The following is a 23,512-nucleotide window of genomic DNA, read 5'->3' as shown; positions in this document are numbered from 1 at the left end:
GCCTGTTGCATTCTCTTGTAATGGCTCAACAAAAATAGAAACAAGATGTGGCTATCTAATATGTTTGGTTAGCAAGGCAGTAGAGAAGAACACACCTTCACCTTTGTTCCTGGGTGTTTTGGGCGTGTTTTTTTCAATGGGGAATTAACTGGACATAATAGCACACAAATCACATGGTGGGGTTTCTAAAGATAACTGATTGTGGTCTACATGGTATATATCAATACTTTAACTAGTAAGACAAAGTATTCTAAAATAGTAGCTCTGTGTTTAAGACATGTTTTTTTTTTGTTCAATTTCCAATGTTTTGATGTAGTTATATCATATTGTATTATATCTTTATGTTATGGTATGGTATGTGATTGTATCATATTGTATAGTGTATCTTATCTTACTGTATTGTGTTAAATTGTTTCATTTCACTGTAAATGTATGGTATGGGATTGTGTAGTATCCTTTTTAGATATTGTATTGAATCATTTCACATCATATCATATAGTATCATATGTTATCTCTTATCTTATTACATTCTCATGTATTGATGTATTGCATCTTTTCATATTGGAATGTTACATCTGCAGACCTTTCAATAGCTAGAGTTGAATCTTTTTTGATACATTGCAATTTTAACCATATTTGGCCTAAACCTAAATTAAATTATGGTCCAGTTTTGGGCCACACACACACACACACACACACACACACACACACACACACACACACACACACACACACACACACACACACACACACACACACGGGGAAAGGGTTAAAGAAACGCGCTCTGAACTCCACCCAGGCCGCGTCATCATCGACCTTCCACAGGTGTCACAACTACTTTCCTTCCACTTTCTCATTTATGAAAACTTGATTCCTCGACAACACGAGCTCCCACAGGCTGCCCTTTGTTGGATCGAGCGTGTTCTGGCTGCTGTGGGAACTTTCACCACAGCGTCGTTGGAGGGAGGGGGGAGCTTCGGAAGCCTCCAACAGATTCACTCAAACGGAGCAGTCCGGTTCGGAGCTTCGGGATGTCGGCTGTGAAGGCTCTGCAGCAGTGGTGCCGGATCCGCTGTGAGGGATATCGGGATGTGAACATCACCAACATGACCACGTCTTTCAGGGACGGTATGGCGTTCTGCGCCCTCATCCACAAACACAGACCTGACCTAATGTAAGTAAGAAACCAGAAGACAACAGACGGGAGCTGATCTGGAAGTTTTGTAACTTGTTATCTTTATTAAACACTTCATAAGATTCCAGTCAGGCAACCACCAACATTAGGGAAGGACTCTTAGTTTTAGCATATTCCTGCTTGTAGGATCCAGCTGTATATTTTAGAAGGAAGCAACTTCAGCTGTTTGGGTTTGCAGGAAAATCAGGAACAGAAACTCAAAAGTGGACTGTGAGCGACTTATGGGACCCATATGAAACAAACTGGCCCAGCAGGCCCATTAACCTAATTGTAGTGTTGCATATAAAGTGGCTACTACAGTTTATTTTCCTCTACCATTGACCTGACAAATGTTTATGTAGCCTACATTATGCTCTTGTCTGTTAAAACTAAATGTAAAAACCTGTAGAATAGTTAACTTCATCAAAGACTTTAACTGAGACTCTGAATTGATAATAAATGTCTCACTTTGGTGATATTAAAGCCAACATGTCAACATTTGAGGGTTCCGTTTCTTAAATGGAAGAATGTCCTCCTTTTCGAAACATTGTAAACAGGAAGTTTTTGGTTTTAAACTGTAAGTTTAAACGAAGGAAGCAATTTGAAGATGCCACTTTGGGCTCTTGGGAGTTGCAATGAGCATTTTCATAACTTTAAACATTTTAAACAAGCCATTCTTCTTTTAAAAACACAAATACAAATCTGATTTATTGATAATGACAATAATGCAAAATTGCAGCTCTGTAAAGCCAATAGATCTCATTTGACCTGGTAAAACCCACATTACTAAAAGCAGGGATATTACTGATGAGCAAATGAACTCAGATAAGATATTGTCATTTCTTAATACTAATAATAATGTTGGAATTTATGGTAGACCACTGAATTTATAACAATGAAATGCTTTTCCTTTGAAAAGCATCATGATGAATATTTGTGGTCTCGTTTTAAATTCCAGGATATCAAGTAATTAAGCCTGAATGGAGCAATCAGAGTTTGTTTTCATAACAGCACAAACAAGTTGCACGTGGTACTTAATATTTACAGTCTATGGGTACTATTAAGCCTGTACACTAACAACACTTGGCTCAAGTCAAGTAAAAAAAAACACCAAACAGGACAACAACATTATAACCAGACAGATACAACAAGGGATCACAATATTACAATTTCAGTAAGAAAAAGGCCAATCACAGAGAACAAGAGTAGCCTGCTACAGTAGTTTCTCTGCCTCTAAAACAGACTGAAATTGACAAAAAAACAGCTTTGGTTTTTGTTTGAAATGACAAAATATTCCCTTGATAAATATTATATGTCGACAAGGAAGTCACAAACTTCAGCCCATAGCAATGTTTCCATAGAATTTTTTTTTTTGTTTTGTTCAGTGACTAAAGTTCTTTAATGAACAAAATATATGACCGGTATAATAGTGTCAGACTTGTAGAATTGGATAAAGGAGGAACCAGTGTGGCATTTGTTGATCAAAGTAACAGCCGTGATTGCATTTATCCACCTCTTGGACTTAAAGATTAGATTGTGTTTATACTTTGAGCTGACAATCAAAGTTGTGTAAGATCTAATTCACTTCTCTCTGCGTTTAACCTCCTCTTTTGCTTGGTTCCTTCATCAAAAGTTATCAGGGGCGTAAGAAAGGTTATCTCCTTTTGTTTCTTCACAGGACATCCCTGCAGGGAAATTCCCAAAATTTTCAACATGAGAGCTGTAAAATATTATCCGACAATGTTAGGCCTTTGTTTCATTTTCCAAATGACTCACTATCTCTGGTTAAACTTTGTCCTCTTTCAGGCCTGTTTTTATTCCAGAGAGACCGTTACAGGCTTTGGTTTCATTTTCAGAAGAGACACAGTTGTTCTGTTCGTTTCCTTTTCACTTTTTACCTTCAGACCAGCATGGCTGACCATTTCATGTTTATGTTATCTGAAGCACTACATATTGGCTAAAGGCTTGCGTTTAATGGATATAAACATTTTTACGTCTGTGATGAACGCTGGCTTCTGTATGTCTCAGCTTGATGACACACTGACGGTAGACATGCGATCTGGAACAGCACTGTGGTTTGTTGTGTTATGAACTCATCGGTCACACTGTCAGTGTCATGATGTATGTTAAAGCGAGAAGCAGCGCATGACTAAATGACACATGTTCTGTCTGCACTGCTTGTAAACAACTAAAATTATGAAGGGAAGCTGTGTCGACTGTTTTGTGATGCATTTTTTCTCTTCTGTTGCAGCAACTTCGATTCCCTGAAGAAGGAAAATGTGTATGACAACAACAAACTGGTAAGACGTGTTCTGCATTTTCACCTTTTAACGTATGTTTCCCAAATTTATACACACAGGTTTGGAGTATAGCACACCCAGATCTCTTCCAGTTAGCGAAAGTTAGTTATTATTTGTCATTAGGGGAGGCTTTGCAAAAGTTGCACCGTTCATGTTTTCACATTGCAGACAACAAGCTGGTATGGATTCGTCTCATGAAATTGTTAAAGATTTATGTCTCGGCTTTTGCCCCAGTGGATGGAGTAAGAAATTGGTAGAGAGAGTAGAAAATGACAAGCTTGAAAGGTGCCGCAGGTCAGACTTGATCACTAGCCGTCCGCTTGGAGAACTATTGCTGCCATACATGAGGCGCGACCTAAGCATTAGGCCATCAATGCCCTACATTTTTTTCTTTAAGATACTTTTTGGGGCTTTTTGACTTTATTTGAAGGGAGAGCCATGACATGTGGGGAGAGAGAGTGGGGGATGATATGCACCGAACAGCTTCCGGTCATGGATTCGATCCTGCTTCCCTTTAAAGGTCCCATATTATGCTTTTTCTGGTTTTATATGCTCTTTAGTGTGTTTTCCAAGTGTCCTGTGCATGTTTAGGCACATCGATGTGCAAAAATTCAAAGTCCGCGGAAACGCGGCTTCTCCTACGTCCTCCTGTTAGCTGTAGCATTAGCTGCATGTAACGCTCGGTTCTAGCCCCCCTCGATAAAAATTTGTCAGTCCGGCGTCATTGTCAGTGTGAGATCACTGATCTAAGCCCATTGGCTTGTTGTGGCAAGCCCTGCAGCTCATGTTGAAATTTCCGAGACGCGTGCTGAGCAACTGACCAATAACGACAGAGTGGATCGGCAGACCAATCAGAGCAGACTTGGCCCACGTGGGGTCTAACAGTGGGGGCTCAACAGAGCGTAGCTGACGGACTCAGAGCGTAGAAGGGGGAAGGAGGAGCAGTACATGAAAACAGACACTTTTTTCAGACTTTAGCTATTGTGAACGTACAAAAGTAGGTACATGGATTAAATATACGAACCCCAAAAAGGGCAGAATATGGGCTCTTTAAATGAATCTTTTGAAGTTTTGATTACTTTTTGGTATGGATAACAAAACACTGTGTGTCTCTTTGAAGACTCAAAGACTTAAATTTGGTGGACAAACTCTTTTCATGTGTGTGGCCATTAGCTCACAATATCAACTTGTCTAATGGTTTGATTTTACATAACACATCTGCAAATCTTAGTAAGCTAACAAACTAAACTATCAGGATTATTATGTTGAATGTTATTTATGTTTGTATTATTGGTGTTGCTGAAGACTCTGGTAGCAGCATTCTGGAAGAGCTGTCTGGTGGATTTTTTTAGTCATACCAGGGGAAACAATGTTAGAACAATCTTACCAGCTAAAAGTGAAAGCATAAACAAGTTTACCTTTGTCCTCTTTAGACAGAAATCCTTTGATTCATGCCATAGTTTAAAGATGGCAATAGTCTGATTTTGTAACTGTCTTTATGTGGCTGTTTAAAATGTAGGTCTGGGTCCATGATTTCTGGCTTGATATTAGCATGCTAAAGCCAAGTGTTAGCATTGAATTAAAAGTCAGTATGGCTTTTTTTGACATAACAACAACACGTCACCTCAGCCTGACCTCTTTGCAAATACTTGAGATACTGTAAACTATTTATAATAGATGTTATTGTCTGCTATTGTTGCAGCCATGCAGTATTTCTACACGAGTATTCGCTCTGGAAACTGCTTGAGCACCACCTGATGTTACGTACCAGAGACTTCCAGAATGGTAGATGTCTGAATTAAAACAAAGCTGATAAGAGAAGTCATTGCCAAGTTCAGAGAATTCCAATCTGGCAATTTGGCGTTGGCTGCGTGGTTGCATTCTTCTCCTTTCATTTTGTCCCTTGAGCTTCAATTTTGGACTTGCTGTTCTGGGACTGACAAAAACCTAACGTCACACTTTGTTTTAAAAGGAAGATAACATTGAATCCTACTTCAGAAGTGGATGTATTCTGTCTAAAAGGGACAGTATGATTATTAAAAAACCTGTAAGAGATTGAAGTGTATCGGGTAACAGAAAAGAATACAACAGTTGTATTGCTCCCTTGATCATCTGATTACAGAGCAAGTTCTGCCTTTCCAGCTTGTTTGCCTGCCTCTGCTTGTTTGTTTTTTTCTGCTTCCTTGGAATTGCTGAATGCAGATCTAGTTTGGGAGTTCCTTTTAAAAAAAAATGTTGTACTAGGAATCAATCTGTGTTGACATTGAAGGCGTTTGAACGAAACCAAAGCAAGACATTGATGAGAGGGAACATAACTTAAATCAAAGAAAATGTGGCCCCCCATTTTTGCGCTGGTTGAAGACCAGTTGCTGCAGCATTTCGGATCATCTGCAGAAGTTTGATTGTGCATTCAGGGAGACCTGCCATCCATGAGTTGCAGGTTACTGCATGATATCACAAAAGTCTGTACCAGGATCTGTGTTGCATGCTCTGACAGGTAAGGTCTTATCTTCCTGATGTTTATTGGGCAAATCGACATGACTGAGCAAACAAGGGCAGCTAACCTTAAAAGTTAGCTGGTTCTTAATCATAACAACCAGGTCTCTGGAAAAGACTAGATCAGTGTCAAGAGGCAGAGATTCTTCAAATGTTGTACAGAAAGTCTATTTCAATCTTTGGCCACTTGTTCTAGATTTTGAGTGTCTTCTGTCTTGTTGCATAAAGTCAATGTTATTTGCAGGCATTTGAGGTTGCTGAGGTGGAATTGGGAATTCCAGCGCTGTTGGATGCAGAAGACATGGTGGCTCTTAGGGTTCCTGATCGACTCAGTATCCTGACATACGTCTCGCAGTACTATAACTACTTCCATGGACGCTCCCCGAGTGAGTATTTATGTCTTTCTGAATCCGGCTCTGCTTTAAATCCCCTTTATCTTGTCTAATTGGTGTTTCTGTTTGTTTGTCTATTTGTTGCAGTCGGTGGTTTGGGAGGTATTAAACGCCCTGCTGAAGATCCCACAGGGGAACCGTCAGGAAAGAAGAACCAGCCTGTGACATCGAAAGTGTTTCCCTCTTCAAAACCTGCAAGAGAGAACAGCCCGCCCCCCTCCTCCAACATCACACAGCCCACTCCTTCCCCAAAACAAACCCGACATACAAAACAGGTATCCGTTGCACACTGAACACAGATCATGAGAATTCCTTTGTTATATAACAAAAATGTAAGTTGTCTGGAAAGTGCTAAAAAAGGCTTTAATGAAGATAAATGTGGACATTTTGTAAAGTAAAACATCTCTTTTGTTGATTAGTTTGTATCAAACTGCCTCTACATAAAACAAAATACCCCACTTTGTCCTAATGTACTTATTTTGAGACAATGACTTTGTCATTTCCACTTCCTGTAACCTTTCCAAATCTGTCTTTCTCTATTGTAGGTTGTTCCTGTTGAGAAACCCCATCAGGCAGGCACTCTGAGTAACAAATGTGTGTTCTGTAACAAGCATGTTCACCTGGTGCAGCGACATCTAGTGGACGGGAAGCTCTATCACAGGCACTGTGCAAAGTAAGGACCCATTTAAAATAATTTAACAATAAATAATCCTTAGGATCTGTGAAGTCTAAAGTGTGCCACCAGAATGATTATCATTCTATTATATTATTTATGTTTAGTGACCATGTAGAATATTAAATGTAAATATTGGTATTTGATTAATTTTACCAGCGTTAGCTTAGAACTAATTTACAATTACAGTCCTTTGGCAGGTTAGAAATAAAACATCATAGTTATAAATATCACCAAAACTAAACTCTCTATATACATAGGAATATATGGACGGATCAAGTCTTGAATTAAAATCAGTTAATTACTGAAAGAGATAGTACTGATTTGATTCACTAGCTTTGTCACCCCCCTAACCATGATATAATACGGAAGCCCTTAGTGGACATCCATACAATTTATTTATTCATGTTCTCTGTCATAATGTGAAATTTATGGTTGTTTTCTCGAGATTTAGTGATATTTATCTTGTATCCCTGGAGTTGAAAATGCACAAAACAAACATCAACACTAGCATAACTTACCTCATTAGTGTGAGCTATGCCAGCATGTCATAGACTGGCCTATCACAATGACCAGCCTATAGTTTCATTTTCTGGGTCGCCAGAAAATCCTGTTATCTCAAGGTAAAGAGATTAATTCTTACGTTTTAATGCTATAACTAGCTTTGTTATCCTGAGATAACTAGAAAACTATGTCAAGATCCCAAGAAAACAACTGGAAATTAATCCTTATTACACAAAAGTAAATAAAATGCACACTTAGGATATCTGTTATACATTTTTTAAAGAAAAAAATAACATTTTACATAAGTTTTATTATTATTATTATTATTATTATTATTATGGTATCCTGTAGAAATTCTTTTGAAATAAATAGTGATAATTTCTGTATTTCCACACCATCACAGAACAATTAGATCTTGTTCAGACTTATCTCAGACATATTAAGAAGACATTTTAAAAAAACTGCTCTTGGCTCTAGTGACAGCCCGTTATTCTCCTTGACCTCAACAGACTGTCAAAATCTAAGCTACACACAGCCTCTGTCATTACAAAAAAAAGTTGAATATATTATTAGACATGGACAAGTTGCATTTGTGTCTTGATGGGCCCCAGCTCCAACAAATCCTTAACAAGCAACATTTATAATACATATATTAAACATTTCAACACCAAAGCACACCATTTAGCACAAGCAGAGGCCCTTGGGGTGTGCATGAGTGGAAGGCATGTGGGGTGAAAATTTCTTTTATTTTCTTCTTTTTTGATTTCTTTTCTTTTAGGGCACTGCCAACTAAAAACACAATGGCACCACTCAGAGATCTACCCACAAACACCCCTGTTTCCAAATTCGCTCCTTTACCAGACACCACACAAACCAACATGACCACTAATACACCCTCCAGACCAGGACCAGCATGGATGTCAGAGAAACCCAGCACCTCTCCTTCTTCCGCCTCAACGATCTCTACTTTCTCTCCCTCCAAAACTTCTTCCCCTGCTGAAAAAGAGAGTCAGTCCTCTTTAATAGTCTCCAAACCTTCACAAATGACTCCCATCACAACCACCTCCATCAACACAACGCCCATTCCTGCTCCTCGTATCTCAACCACGGCCGCTAAGACAATGCAAGCCAAGCTCAAGTTCTATCAGTCGGATAACACCGCTAAAGAGGAAGAAAAAAAGACTACAACCACAGACATTGACTTAAAAAAACAGCTGAATGGGACTGATAAAGTTAACACAACTAGTGACAAAGAAAAAAAGTCAACAACCACATACACTGACTTTAAAAAATACCTGAAAATGACTAATAAAGTTAACGCAACTATTGACAAGGAAAAAAAGTCTACAACCACAAACACTGACTATAAAACACATCTGAATGTGTCTGATAAAGTTAACACTACTATCGAAAAAGAAAAAAAGACTACAACCCCAAGCATTGACTTAAAAAAACACTTTAATGAGACTGATAAAGTTCACAAAACTAAGGACAAAGAAAAAAAGACTGCGATCACAAACACTGACTTTCAAAAACATCTGAATATCACTGATAAAGTTATCACCACTAACGATGAAGAAAAAAAGACTACAACCATAAACATTGACATAAAAAAAGACCAACATTTTGCTGATAAGAACCAGGAGGCCTCAGTGGGACAGGCTGTGACTGTGGTTGTAAATTGTGGTGGCAAAAAAGGAGAAAATGTAAGCTTGAACACAGTCGGAGAAAAGACGAAAACAGCAACTGCAGGTGGAGATTCAGGAATGGTGAGTGAGAGCAGTAAGGCGAAAGCTTCAGCAGCTGCCTTCATCTCCAAAACACTGACAGAGGAGAGCAACAATAACAACAGTAAACCATCATGGACGAATGTAGTGCTAAAGAAAACTGAAAAGTAAGTAATATAAGCGCTCAACACTAGATGTCTTATTTTAGCCTGACCCCTACTGGTTAATAATGGCATTTTATAACCTGTTGTCAGACCTTCTCAAGTGGAGACTCCAAAGAAGGAGAAGGAGGGAGACAGAGGGAGGGTGAGGCTGAGGCTGAGAGCAGATCCATCAATCCTGGCTGATCTACAGACTCCAGAGACCCCAAACTCTGCTCCGACCCTAGCAGGAACAAGTGGACTTGGAGCCAGAACTCCAGACCCAAGCGGCTCAAAGTCTAACAGCGTTTCACCAAACAGATCAGGTTAAATCTTTGAAAACTGTTTATTAAAAAGTGTAGCCTCATATATACATGTTTTAATGACATAAGCAAGGAGTGGTCATTTGTTTATGTTAAAAACACTAAAGAAAACTACTAATTGGTGTTTGGTATATATTGTACAAAAATGCTGGTGAATTATTTGGAGAATATAAACCACAACCTGTCAAGAATTTGACAATAGTATATAGATGGACCTTTAATTGTAATTACAATGCACAAATACAGAACAATTAAACTAGATGGCTGTCCTAATTGGTGCTAAAGCATGAAAAATAAAATAAATGTATACAAATGAATTAATTTACTAAACTACAAATAAAAGTGATAATAACGTTTCTTTTAAATTATTTTTTATCAGCAGCATCAGAAAACAAAGATACTCCAGCGGACTGGCGGTCCAAGCTCAAACCCGTCTCTAAAGAAACAAAGTAAGACTTGTTTAAATGCCTTCAACTTGTTTTTTTTTTTGTTACCTTATTCAAAGATTATGGTTAATTACTTTCCATTACCGTCTCTATTCCTAATGTCCTACTTCCAGCAGGGATTTTTTGTACATTGGTGTGCTCACAGCACATCAACATCATCAAGCGTTAAATGTAAAAACACCTTTTTCCTCCCAATGTCCTGTCCATCCATCCATCTCTTGATCCAGTCTTTCATCCATCTATCCAACCATTCTTCCCACAGGAAGCCTGTACCTGCTGCTCCTCCAAATGTCTCAGCCATCATTCGTAGTCAGAGCTTTTGGTCCCTTCCCTTCCGCCACATGCATGTGATCTCCAAATGGTGTCAAGACGCAGTAGAGTCCTCTGTAGTGCAACATATGCTCAGTGCTCACAGTCTCTTCCCCCAGATGACCTTTCCTCCCGATCTCATGAATCAAAATTAAGGACTGCAGCAAGACAGGAAAGGGACTACCTGTATGAGCTGACACACAGCCATTTATTAACTCCTGCCTCTCTTTTTCTTTTTCTCATCCTCAATCCAACCACAGACAGACTGGCCCTCCACAGTCCACGCCTAAACCATCGACTAATGGAGGTGCAAAGTCACAGACTTCAGGGCTTTCAGTTGGGCCTTCACCATCCACTCATCTCTCCGACCCAAGCATTTCTGTCACTCCACCAGCATCAAAGGGTAACATGGTCTCCTGTGGTGTTATAATATTCTGTTTGATTGCAGTTTTGACTAAAAATTAACTACACATAATCATCTTACTTCTAAATCTCCTTTTATTATAGACAACATAAATGAATGATAAACAATTATTTTTCCTAATGATTTCTTTATTAGTCCTTTATCTTTGGGCCAAATTCTCTTCATTTCTATATTTTAATTTTCTCTCTTTTTATTTTTCAGAATTCCTGAATGGTCAGAAAGGTCTCACTACAAATGGCTCCAAGTCGGAGTCAAAGATTATCAAGGTGATAAGGATTTGGTAGAAGATTAGCTTTAGTTAATATCACATCGATTTTGATTATTTTTATTCAGTAAATATTTATTAAATGACATTTTGATTGACACGTATTTTTCTGCATAGCCTACTGCAGTACAGTAGCTTCATAGTTGTAAATCTTTAGCTTTAAAGCTAACGCTGAAAAAAAATAGCATGCTAACACTGGTTAGATGAAATATGTCCAACACAAAACAAATAAACAAACAAAGAACCTTAACTAGCCATTTAAATATAGAGAGATATATTGAGTTGCATCTAAGTTATATTTATTTGATCCACTGAATAGCGGGGAAGGTCAGCTGACGTCAAGCTGGTTCAAAGATTTTCAAGGAATTGCTTCCTACAGGAACATTAGCTTTAGCTTAGGTCCTTAAAATATTTATATTTAAGTTTTTTGTTCAGTTACCAATATGCACAACCGTTTCTCATCCATACTGCTGTATAGCGTAGCTAGCTAACCTTAGAAGACGTGATCAAATGTTTGCCAAATAAAAAAATGAGTAGGTTATTATTGAAGTAGACCTCTGAAAAATATATCGGTTAATGTGTTTAGTTAAAAAAATAAACTTGGGGTTCAGATAGGGAGCCTGTTATAATTTTAATCTGTAATAAACTAAAGCTTTTTTAATTGTTGTAATTTTCATACTTTACACCAAGGTTATATTTAGTTTTTTAATCAGTGTGTGCCTCAAATGTACTCTTAAGGCTGAGATAACTGAATTGCACCTTTATTTAGCCTATGTTTTGGCATCTTCCTAATAACTCTTCTTTTTGTGTGCATTTTATCTGCAGTCAAAGCCAGACTACATTCAGAAAGAGGACATAATAAAGGAACTGAATGAGATTGAGGATAACTTGAACGAGTTGGAGGAGAGGGGAGTGGAGCTTGAATTGAAGCTTCGCAGCAGTGAGGAGGGTGAGATTGTTAACACACATGTACCGTATTAGCCTCCTCTTCAACAAAAAGAGGCAGATTGACAGGAAGTAGAGGAAATGGGATTAACTGTGTGTGGATCAACTGTGTGTTTCTCAGAGGGTGAAGATGACTCTCTCATGGATGAAGTCATGGTCGAGTGGTTCAACTTGATCAGGAACAAGCAGGTGGCCATACGTCGGGAGTCTGAACTAGTCTACATGTGAGTACACACACAGAGACACAGACTTAAAAAATGGCAAGGCCACTATTTAGCGATTAGTGAAACAGACTTGTAGCCAGAAGGTTGACAGTTTGAATTCCCAGTGTCCTGCCTCCTCCAGCCCACAGCAGGGCGTCCTGGAAAGATGACAGTTCACCCCCACTGGTTTCAGTGGACTGAAAGTGTGAAGCAGGATGCTACTTAACAGCACACATATGGTGTTTTCACACATGCACAAAACTCCTGACAGTTCTTGAAATTTTCAGGGTGAGATGCATGTGTAAACAACAACGGCCAATATTTTTTCACCCCTACTTTGCCTGGACTTTTTCCTGCCAGCCCCCTGTGTGAAGATGAGTAAGCCGATGTAAGAGCCCAGCATGTTATTTTATTTTCACCATGAGCGGGGGTGATGTTTTTTCAATTCAGTTAAATTAAATTTGAATACCTTTTTATTTAGTTCAGTCGTATAAAAAGCATCAGTGTGCACACAGTTTGCATGAATGACAGCACAGCAAAAAAACAAGAAACAAACACACATATACATTCACATATCAACATCCATAGATTATATTGCACAACCAGTGAAGGACAGTTCGATCTTCATGCTGTAGTATAGCTAAATGGTAAATGGACTGCTCACACTTAGCCATTCACATCCATTCACACACTGATAGCAGAGGCTGCTTTGTAAAGTGACCACCAGAAGTATACACATACAATACACATAGATATGCTGCCGCCCGAGAAGCAGGAGCAACTTGGGGATGAGTGCCTTGCCCAAACACACATCAGACATGTGGCTGCAAGAGCTGGGGATCAAATCCCCGACCTTCCAGTTGAGAGACTACCAACTGACCCACGACCACCCACTGCCTGCTCAATAATCTTTTCTGCTGCCATTTTGTTCTTTGTTGATACTGTGAATACCTCTAATAATGTCAGATTCAGTTTGTTAGTTAGTCTTAGTTAGTTTGGTCAACAAGTTTTTGTATCATCAGCACTTTTAAAGTATTTGTGCTGCTCCCAAGAGGCCAAAACCTCAGCAGAAAGCAGGGCTTAAATCTTGTCTTAAATTCATTATTTTGCTGTTATACCACCTGCAGTACAAATGTGTCTAAGGAGGCAGAGTGGGTTACTCTTCTATCTTAAGCGTTGGTGGTCTGATCCCCAATGCAACAAACAAAACCTTATCAGACCAAGAGTTCATTTGAAAAATTAGATAAGCGCCATTCTGGAAAACAGTGCCCTGAGAGTTTTGATTAGCACTTAAAAGAGAAAAACCCAATACATTCTATGGGGAACTGGGTCAAAGCCACACAACTTAATTCTGAGTTATATTACCTGAAATAAATAAATCAAGTTTTTATGAAATTTTTAAAAACAGAGTTATCTGCTTTTGCGAATGAGCTCTTAATAGGTGTTGTATGGCTGCAGACATCTCTAATGTTTCAGATCAATTAAAATTCTAATTTTAAGATTTGAATGTTGTGATTTCAGTGGAAAAACCCAGGACCTGGAGGAACAGCAGCCCAGTGTTGAACAGGAGCTCAGGAGACTGATGGAGAAACCAGGTGAGGGTTACGTGGGGAAAAAATCTACACAATGAAAAAGATTAAACAACTAAGACTAAATTGTGCTTGTGTTTAATCAGAACGACTAAAAACAGTATTGGACAAGAAGAGAGAAGAGGAGCTCATGGCCAAACTGATGGAGATCGTCAATGACAGAAACGCTATTGTCGAGGGTCTGGATGACGACAGACTCAGGTGTGTGTAAAACTCTCATTTTTAGCCCCATATCAGTGAATCTGAACTTTTTATTGTAGCATATAAAAAAGACATTAAAGACCTTAAATGGAAGACAGTCTATAGTTTATTTAATAAAATACTTTTTTAAACACAGAACCCCTCTGTTAGGAAAGAAGCCTAAACCTATAAACATCATCACATTGCCATTTCCCTCTCTGCTGATTTTCCTGAATATTTCCTTCTGACTTCACAAATCAGCTCACCCAACTTTGTGGGGAAAATGTACAAGGTGGCTGACAGGAAAAGTCCAGATGAACTCTTGTGAAAAGAGCACAAGAGGTATACAAGTGTTGTGTGTTTGGAAACATGAGACTTCATCAGTTCACAGCACTTACACTACAAAAAAAGCAACTATGCCTTATTTCAAATCCAATTGATCGAGTACAAAGCTGCAAATAAATATTTCCCTGCCTTCATGCTTTGAGTCTTACAGATCTATCAATCTTATTTTAATCTTCCTTTAAATAATACTAATTCATAACAAATCTTATCTCGAGTACACTTTACAAAGAGCAGGTCTAGACCGGACTCTTTGTTATATTATTTGCAAAGGCTGAAATTTAATCCACCATGAGCTCAGCTCTAAGCATCATTTAACAAAATAGCAGTGGGAAGGAAATGCCAGTGTATAAATCAACACGGTGTATGTGCTTATATCTGTAAGAATTTCTGTTAATCTGTTGCATTGTTGCTTTATCTCCTCAGGGAGGAAGAGGAGGACGAAGAGCTTGACAAGATGATGAGGAATTTCAGTGAGTGCCCCCCCCCCCCCCCAGCCAACACACAAACTGACACACATACACATCAGACATTAGGTATCACAACCCCAGTGTCATTGCAACTTAGTTGTCTCATAAATTATGCAATTCCATCATTTACGCCTCTAATTGAAGTAGATGTGTGTGTATGTTTAAGGGTACCACTGTGAAATGTTTTTATTTTAGTTGATCTAATGACTGCTAATGGAAAAAGCATCAACCTCCCCCCCCTTCCTTTTTTTTTGTCAGTGGTGTTTTATTTTTAAATAAATGGATAATGTAGCTGGTTAATTTGACCCTTTGATAGAGGAGAGTTAAAGCCAGCTTCATTTGCAATTCATGACTAAAAAGGCAGGGCTGATATTGAGGAGATTTATTGAACTTCAGTGAAAGGTTGTTATGCTACCGCGAGTGAATGCAGACCGTGGGCTAAAGACTGGCCATTTCAATTTAATGTATTCATAAAGTTAATGCCAAAGTTTCAAAAGTTCATTACAACTCTGAGTACAGTCATGTGTTAGTTTACACTAATGTCAAATCACAAGATACATTTAAGTTACTACAAAAGCCACAGGAAATACCTCGTCTTGATTGGCTGCCAGGTGTTTGTAAAGTCTGCTTACAGGACACCTTAAACAAAGCTCCTACAGCCAACACTTACTATCTCTTTTTTTTTAAATACTTTTTATTTGATAGTTTTGAAGAAAAATAACAAACTATCAGAATGAGCGTAGATCTACATATAAGTGCATCATCTATACAGGCATGGATAAATATTTCTGTTAGCTCATTCTACGACAGAAGAGAAGAGTGAGCAAAAAAGAAGGAAAAAGTAAAAATAAAAGAATAAAATAGAAAAAGAGCTTTAAGAACAACAGAGCTTATTAACTTATCAAAAAGAATAAATGAAAAAACAAAACAATAAAAAAGTGAGCCTTGGATTGTTCTACTCTAATAGAATTTAATATATATTTTTGTTTATGTGTTCTTCACCATCTGCTTGTGGCTTAAGTTCAATGCTCAAGTATACGCAAAAACTTCGCTCTTTGTTTCGCCCCTATACTAAATCTGTGTCTGTTAACATCTTCCATCGTGACTCAAAGACGTCACCTAGATTCCATAACCTATGTGTAATTCTCTCCATATTATAAACGTCCTTAATTGTTTCTTTCCATTTAATTATTTGTGGTGGGGTTGGTTTAAGCCAGTTTTTAGTTATCTGTTTGATCGCCGTTATTTTTAAAATTCTATAGAGGTATTTATCTGAGTTGAGGGACAGAGCATGGGGGGGAGCTCCCAAAAGTAGATCTTGTGGAACGAGGAAGAGGTTACATTTAAAAATCTTGTTTATTTCCTCTTTCACTGAGGACCAGTATTGTTCTAAAACTGGGCATGAGTAGAATATGTGAGTGTGGTTAGCTTTGCTTTCTCCACAGTTGTGCCAGCAGCTTGATGTGACGCTATGGCTATATTTTGATTGGATGATAGGTGTTTTGAAGTATCTAATTTGAAGTTTCCAGGAGAACTCCCTCTAAAATAAGGAGCTTGCTGTTTTCCAAGTGTTACTACAAATATTTTTACCATTCATCATCCAATATGTTTACATGTAATTCGTTTTCCCAATTAGTCAGTGCCTTAAGTCTAAGCACATCTCCCTCCCCTTCTGTAATTCTATAGTTTCCTAATACCTTCTTAGAGTTTTGTTTGTTATACGTGTTGGCTATATTTGTTACTAAGGGGTGTATGTCATTTAGAGTCTTATTGCCCATTATTTTTGTTAAGTAGCTTCTTATTTGGAGGTATTTAAAAAAAATGAGAATTTGGCAGATTGAAACTTTTTGAGAGATTCTCAAAGGTATCCACCCCCTTATTTTCAATGAACTGGATAAATCTGGTCAGCCCTTTTTCAGCCCATAATTTAAATGTATCATCTATTGTATTTGGTTTGAAGTCTCTATCGCTTGCAATTTCTCTCAAGTACACCAGGTCTTTTTGGAGTTGTTTTATTCGTGTAACTTTTACCCAGGCTCTGAAAGTACTGCTAATGCAGGTGCTATCTATTCTATCGGCGGTAAAATTAGTTACTTTAGTAAATATGCATTCATTTAACGTTTTCTCCATTTGTGATATTTAGAGAGGTTTGGTAGGGCTAGTCCTCCAGATGTTTTTCTTTTTTTTAGTGTCTTAAATTTAATTCGAGCTTTTTTCCCTCCCCAAACAAAGGTATTCAACAGTTTGTCCCATTTATTAAAGTTAGTCTGAGGAATGCATGCTGGTAGGTTTTGAAATAAAAACATGAATCTTGGCAAGAGGTTAATTTTTATTGTTTCAACTCTTCCTGTTATAGATAGTGGTATGGTTGACCATCTCTTTAAGTCCTGTTTAAGGTTGTTTTCCAGTTTGCCATAGTTGTATTCTTGTAATTTACTGAGGTCTTTGGGGATGAACACCCCTAAGTATTTAATTTTGCTTTGTTCCCATTTAAATTGATATTTCAGTTGAGTATCTTGATCTATTCGTTGGCCAATTACCATTGCCTCTGATTTATTTGTGTTTAGTTTATATCCAGAAATGCCGCTGTATTGCTTTATTTCATCCATCACTGCAGTAAGAGACTGGGTTATATTTGTTACATACAGAATTACGTCGTCCGCATACATTGCCATTTTGTGTTCTTCCTGTCCAATATGTATTCCTTGTATATTGTTATTATTCCTCATTTTTTCTGCTAAAGGTTCCATAGCTAGTATAAAGATCAACGGGGAGAGGGGATCCCCCTGCCGTGTACCTCTTAAGAGTTCAAAGGATCTCGACAGGGTGCCATTTACTCTAATCCTCGCATTTGATGTATTGTACATCATTTGTAGCCAACCAAGACATTTTCCATTGAAGTTAAATTTTTTACATGTTTCAAATATATAAGGCCACCGTACCCTATCAAAAGCCTTTTCCGCATCGAGTGTCAACATGAGTAATTGCTGTTTTTTTTTCTGAGAGTGTTCAATTATGTTTAGAGTCTTTCTAACGTTGTCACTCGTGTCTATTTGGAACAAAGCCAGTCTGGTCTAAATTTATAATATTAGGGATTATTTTCATCAACCTGTTTGCTAAAATAGCTGTCAGCAGTTTTTGGTCAACGTTCAGCAACAAAATTGGTCGATATGACGCACAGTCTGTTGGGTCTTTGCCCTCTTTGTGTATTACTGTAATTATTGCTGAGTTCCATGTGGGAGCATATTCGTTAGTATCGAGGGCCCAGTTGTATACTTTACATAAATATGGTATTAATTCTTGTTGAAATTCCTGATAAAATTCATTTGTGAAGCCGTCACTACCTGGGCATTTCTCATTTTTAGTTTTTCGTATAGTTTCTTCTAGTTCCTTCTCTGTTATTGGTTTTATCAGCTCTGTGTTTTCTTTTTTTAGTTACCTGGGGTAAGCAACACTTACTATCTCAGTTCAATGTGTACATTACACTCCAAGTAACCATGGCAATGCTCCTGCTTTTTGAACTACCACAGTTAAACACAGCTTTTTCATTGCTTTTAATAAACGGAAGTGGTCAAATAAGGCTAATCCGAGCATGACTGCACCAATATAAATCGCATGTTTCAGATGGAATGGGCATTGGCATTTGTTAAGAGTTTTGTTTTTGGCCATCAGATAAGCAGTAGTCAAATATTCATATACACTCTAAATATCACTCTAAAACATGTTTAAAGTGGAATTCATGGATAGAAGCCAAGATTCTTAGAGATCGTCAAATCACTTCTATGTAAGAGCAAATCCTGATTTACCTTTCTTTCTGTTTAAGTATATACTGACCATGAAAAAGCAAAAACTGGTTTGGGTTTCTTTCTTGAACTTGACTAAAGTGCTGATCACTTCCACTAGTGGCTAGAAGATGTAGTGAATGTAGTGTAATTGTATATCACTTATCAAAAGCAATGTTAAAAAGTGCTTCACAAAACATACAAGTCCAATGATAAATAACAGTTTAGAAATTAAACATGAAAACGAACCAAATAAAAGAGGAGGAACTAAAAACAAACAACCCAGAGGTTTAATAAGCTTGTATTGCTGGTTAAGCTTTACATGTAGCCTCTAGACTTAGTCTTCTTTTTTAAAGTAGTGGAAAAGAAAAGGACACCCTGTCTGCACATACACCATTGATATGTTCAGGCTCCATCAGTTAACCCTCCAACAAGAGATTAACCGGTTGTGTAAATCAGGGCTGATACTGATGCTTAAAATTATATGTTGCCATTAGTCAGTTCTGATACAGATGTCTTTTCATTACTTAATTATAATTGCTTTTTTTTTTTTTTCAATTGACCCTTGAGATTGGAAGTATTTAAATTGTTGTTAGTGGTCCCTCATCCTGAAATGTCGCCGGAACATGACTTACAATCTGTATGTCGCTGATCTTTCTCAGAGATGGTTTTAGACTTCCAATATGCTGACATTTTTTTTCTCCCTTGGATCATAAAAACAAGTTAGAATTTGACCAACACATGATTTTTTTTTAACCTATTAAATATCTTTTCTGAATCAGTATTTAAATATACCACCATGCCAGTATAAAATTGATGCAACAAAATAGATAATCTTTGGCTACTGATAGCAGTGCATGCCAAATTATTTTCCTGTAATCCGCAGATACCGATGTTCAACCCATACATCATTGCAACCTTCAAGATTATTATAGATACTAATTCTGGCACATTTTTTTTACCCCAAATCAGAATTAAGTAAGAAAATAAATCTTGATAAGTGGTTAGACAGCTGCAAAAAGCTACCAGTACAAGCAGTTCTCATCTAATGCCTGATTAACACAAACTTTCAAAGTTGGTTTGTGCTATAGAAGATTTTAAATATGTTGTTTTAAATCATTTTAGATCATTCATATTTTAAAGCTTGTTGAAGTTTTTGATTAAGAATTCAAGGAATTGCAACAACTGATCTGACCTGTCATGTTAATCTTTCTCTGTCTGTCTGTCTCTCTCTCAGGTGTAAAGAAAGACAAACCGAAGAAGAAATCTCCGATGTCCAAACTGTTCGGCTGGGGAAACAAGAAGGAGGGATAATGCTCTAAACACAGGGCTGCTACTGTATACTTTGATGTTTTTTTTTGCTCTAGTTGTAGTCTTAATGTCAGCATACTAAGGCTGTGATTCAGGGGATAACATAGAGAGAGAGAGAGAGAGAGAGAGAGAGAGAGAGTGTGTTCTGTCATTTTAAGTGCTTATAGAAGAATGCCCTTCCCTCTGTCGAGTGCATCAATCAAGATCTGACGTTCCTCCTGCCTGCCAGTGCTACACACACCCAAACACAGATGATGTTGAGGGGTTAATGACTCACCAGCAGTGATGTGATTGGGTTCAGTGCTCCAGTTGTTAGCTTTAATACCCTTCTAGTCTTAATCTGTCTACTTAACGCTGTCAAACACGAAACACACACACAGACACTCACATTTCTTCTCCTTATATATACTCCAGATGCTAATATGAGTTAAAGAACAGAGGTCAGGCAGCTGCTTACATATCTCCAGCGACTTTCTGTCTGACCCTGTTGTTGTAAATACCATGTTGAACTGCATTTCTCTTTATTTCAAAGGTCTTCCTCTGTGTCACGTTGAGAACAAAACACATTTTTATTGGACGACAGCAAGTTTACTAGGACAGTTATTGATAAGGTGAAATTTTTTCTTCATAACCTTTCGATATATAAGAGCAATTTTCGGACAAAAGGTTTTACTGTAGCCTATATTTGGGGGTTTAGGAGTTGTAAGAGGGTTTACAGGAAAACAATTGGCAGAGAACCATTATTTTGTTGCAAGAAATAATTATAACATTTTCTTTTAATATCAGGCCTAAAAGAGCCGGAGACCTCAGATGTCAGGCCATGCCTGTTTATATGATATTAAACAGACATGGCCTTATTTTAATGGGGTTTAATCCAAAAAGGGCAGAATGCACTTGTGTGCCTGCAATCTGATTGAAGTTATACTTACTGAACATTCATTCAGAGCTTTCAGCTGCATGTAAAGGTATAAAGAGTGACAAGAGTCTTTGAAAAACTCCAAATTATCACTACGAGTTCTTTAAACTCAGATTATCTTCACTGTATACTACTTTATAAATTTTTTAAAAATCAAAATAACACTCTTTTGGCTTAATGTGTTTTAATGCTCAAATGTCTTTTTGTTTTTCCTTTTTCACTTTGAGTCATGTTTGACTGCAGTTGAACGGCTGTGTGTTTAATCAAGTTCTAAATGTGGTTTGTGAAGTACGGGCTTTAAACTAGTAGAATGACTGGACTGGGTGTTCGTTAGTCATAGAAAATCTAACCCTGGTCCATATTGGATCTGAATTTGTACATCATTTAAATATTTTTCAGCTAAATGAATAAATCGACTCTTTATTTTCCCGTTGGAAGTGGTTTTTTGAAGAGGTACCAAAGCAAACTTTGTTTTCTGTATTGCGACCGAACCACTCGCCTAGTGGTTTGGTCACTTTGTATTTTATTGTTCTTTTCACATTATTCCCCAATAATCAGCTGTACCTTTTTGTATAAATTGTATTATTAATGGAGAAACATGTCTGGATTTTAACTAAATTAAAAATATGAAAATATGAATTGATCATGTTGCTTCATCCTAATAGTAAATACATTTTAAAGAATGTGTTGATACTAAACATTTTTATTCCATTCATTGTCACAGCCAGTAGCTCTTGTGTTAAGTCTTACTCTTTATTGACACTGTTTTATTTTGATCATATTTTGCACACACAAGATGAATGTTTTTTTTTTCTTTAAAACATCTAAACTCCAGCAGAGAGGATGCACTTTCTCCTTTCAAACACCAGGAGGCAGTATGAGACTTTCTAGTTCACTGCAGCTCACAGCTCAGGGTCTTTTGTCAGCAGAGCTGATTCATCTCTTTAAGGTTAAACCCAGACATAGAGACGGATATGGAAATTTAGCATTTTATGGTTTTTATAGGCAAAAGTTAACATTTTAGCTGCAGGAGGTTTTGTCATTATTCTTACAATTACAGAAAGGCTTTGCAAGCCTTTATATTGCATCATCTCTTGTCAGACACAAGTGTGACAATAAAAACAGAAATAAAACCCATAAAGTGAATAATAGTCATAGTTGCATAAATGTGTAACTGTCCTTTTGTTTCACCAATGTTTGAACTGCTGCAGAGGCTGCTTCTTGTTCCACACTAAAGATACATCAAACTCTTTATAAACCGAGAGACACTGAGTGAACCGATGAGCAAACTTCAAGACCAAGTTTAAACAAACATTGAGTAAAACGGTTTCAGTACAAGTGAGGACAGAACATTTTGTTAATAAAGCTCAAAAATACACTTCAGAGAGGCCTCACAATGTGTAAAACATACAAGTGCTGTTCGTTGGTACATTCTTTTTGTTGGTAAAAAATAAATAATTTCATAATTCTGCAAAAGGATGTGGAACCATCGTATGTATCACCAGTATAAAAAGGGCATAAAGAGAAAAAGTACAAACAAAAGCCAGGTCTTATAGTACTTTTTTTTCTCCACCTTTTATTATTTTTTGAAAGGTATGTGTAATCTGCTTTTCACATGAATTCCTAGTCACCCTTTTACATTGAATGGGCATACCTCTAATCTCACAATCTGCCCACTCAAACACTACATGTATTTACAACAAGTATCAAAATATGGCAGTGCTGAGGTCAAATTGAAACTATTTCCATACTAAAAATTTGGTCTTTTACTCGTTATTTGTGAGTCCAATTGTTCAATGTTTGATGGGATCTTCTGTTCAAATAACTCATGACAGTATTGCTGATTGGTCATGAAGAGGTCAACAACATTTATTCTTTTATTTATATTTCTCATTGCAAAGAATAACAACATGATGTTATGTTTATCTTCTGTTTTATTCAAATAGAAGTTCACTTGGTACATTTTGAGTGTGCACTTGTGTACTATCATTGAGATTTTTAACCAAAAAGACAGTGTGGGAAAGCTGAAATAACAGCTCTATACAGGTTATCTGCTGCGACAAATATACAGAGGGTCATACAGACACCCATGCACACGAAAACACAAGAACAATCTCTCACTGCTACTGTTAAATTATCCATTTACAAAAGCAAAGAGAAGCAGAGACAAGTAATACAATAAAAGAAGAGAAAAGCCAGGAAATTGACTTTTAGCTTAGAGTTGTTGTTTCCTTTGTATCTTTTGGTGTAAAAATACAAAACGGTGTAATCTTTTCTTCTCCAAAGGCAACATCTGTTCCTGTTGTTATGTGTGAAAGTGTTTGTTGACTCCTTTCTTAAACCATGATAAAATGTTCCATCACTGCGCCGCTATGTGTCTGAATCAATCAGACATAGCGTCTCCGCTTAACTTTGGAATGTGTTTATCTTCAGGGTAAGAAGGGCCTTAAGGTTGACTCAAAACGGTACATTTATAACATTGGTTTTTGGTACAGACAGTAAATATACCTTTGAGGTGGCTCATCTACATAACACAGAGGGCCTCACATTCTCTTCAGACTTTTAAACATTTTCAGGTGAAGCTCCACTCTGCTCTGACTC

The 23,512-nt window shown here is 37.4% G+C and overlaps 1 protein-coding gene across 2 annotated transcripts; it reads left to right on the top strand.

Moving 5' to 3' along the window:
* The first annotated feature begins 838 nt into the window (after window positions 1-838).
* LOC109991850 (MICAL-like protein 2) lies at window positions 839-21,550 on the top strand. 2 transcript variants are annotated; one of them, XM_020644275.3, is made up of 16 exons: window positions 839-1,174; window positions 3,426-3,474; window positions 6,215-6,356; window positions 6,450-6,637; window positions 6,908-7,035; window positions 8,318-9,433; window positions 9,521-9,732; window positions 10,112-10,178; window positions 10,745-10,887; window positions 11,110-11,174; window positions 11,999-12,122; window positions 12,240-12,342; window positions 13,843-13,916; window positions 13,997-14,111; window positions 14,859-14,905; window positions 19,922-21,550. In XM_020644275.3, the coding sequence occupies exons 1-16, from the start codon at window positions 1,032-1,034 to the stop codon at window positions 19,996-19,998; spliced, it is 2,793 nt and encodes a 930-aa protein (XP_020499931.2). In that variant the 5' UTR covers window positions 839-1,031; the 3' UTR covers window positions 19,999-21,550. The 2 variants fall into 2 exon arrangements, with proteins under 2 accessions (XP_020499931.2, XP_020499923.2); XM_020644267.3 differs by having other exon boundaries at window positions 840-1,174; window positions 10,109-10,178.
* Window positions 21,551-23,512: the final 1,962 nt, after the last annotated feature.

This window comes from Labrus bergylta, chromosome 1, assembly GCF_963930695.1.
Source record: "Labrus bergylta chromosome 1, fLabBer1.1, whole genome shotgun sequence".
Lineage (NCBI taxonomy): Eukaryota > Metazoa > Chordata > Actinopteri > Labriformes > Labridae > Labrus > Labrus bergylta.
Note: the sequence above shows the minus strand (reverse complement) of the source record. Positions and strands in the feature narration are given on the sequence as shown.

Bases quoted from the DNA above. Each gene is read 5' to 3' on its own strand.
- LOC109991850 (XM_020644267.3), top strand. From the start codon at position 1,032: ATGTCGGCTGTGAAGGCTCTGCAGCAGTGGTGCCGGATCCGCTGTGAG. The intron at 6,638-6,907 runs GTATCCGTTGCA...TCTCTATTGTAG, and splicing joins AAACCCGACATACAAAACAG to GTTGTTCCTGTTGAGAAACC. The intron at 7,036-8,317 runs GTAAGGACCCAT...CTTTTCTTTTAG, and splicing joins TATCACAGGCACTGTGCAAA to GGCACTGCCAACTAAAAACA.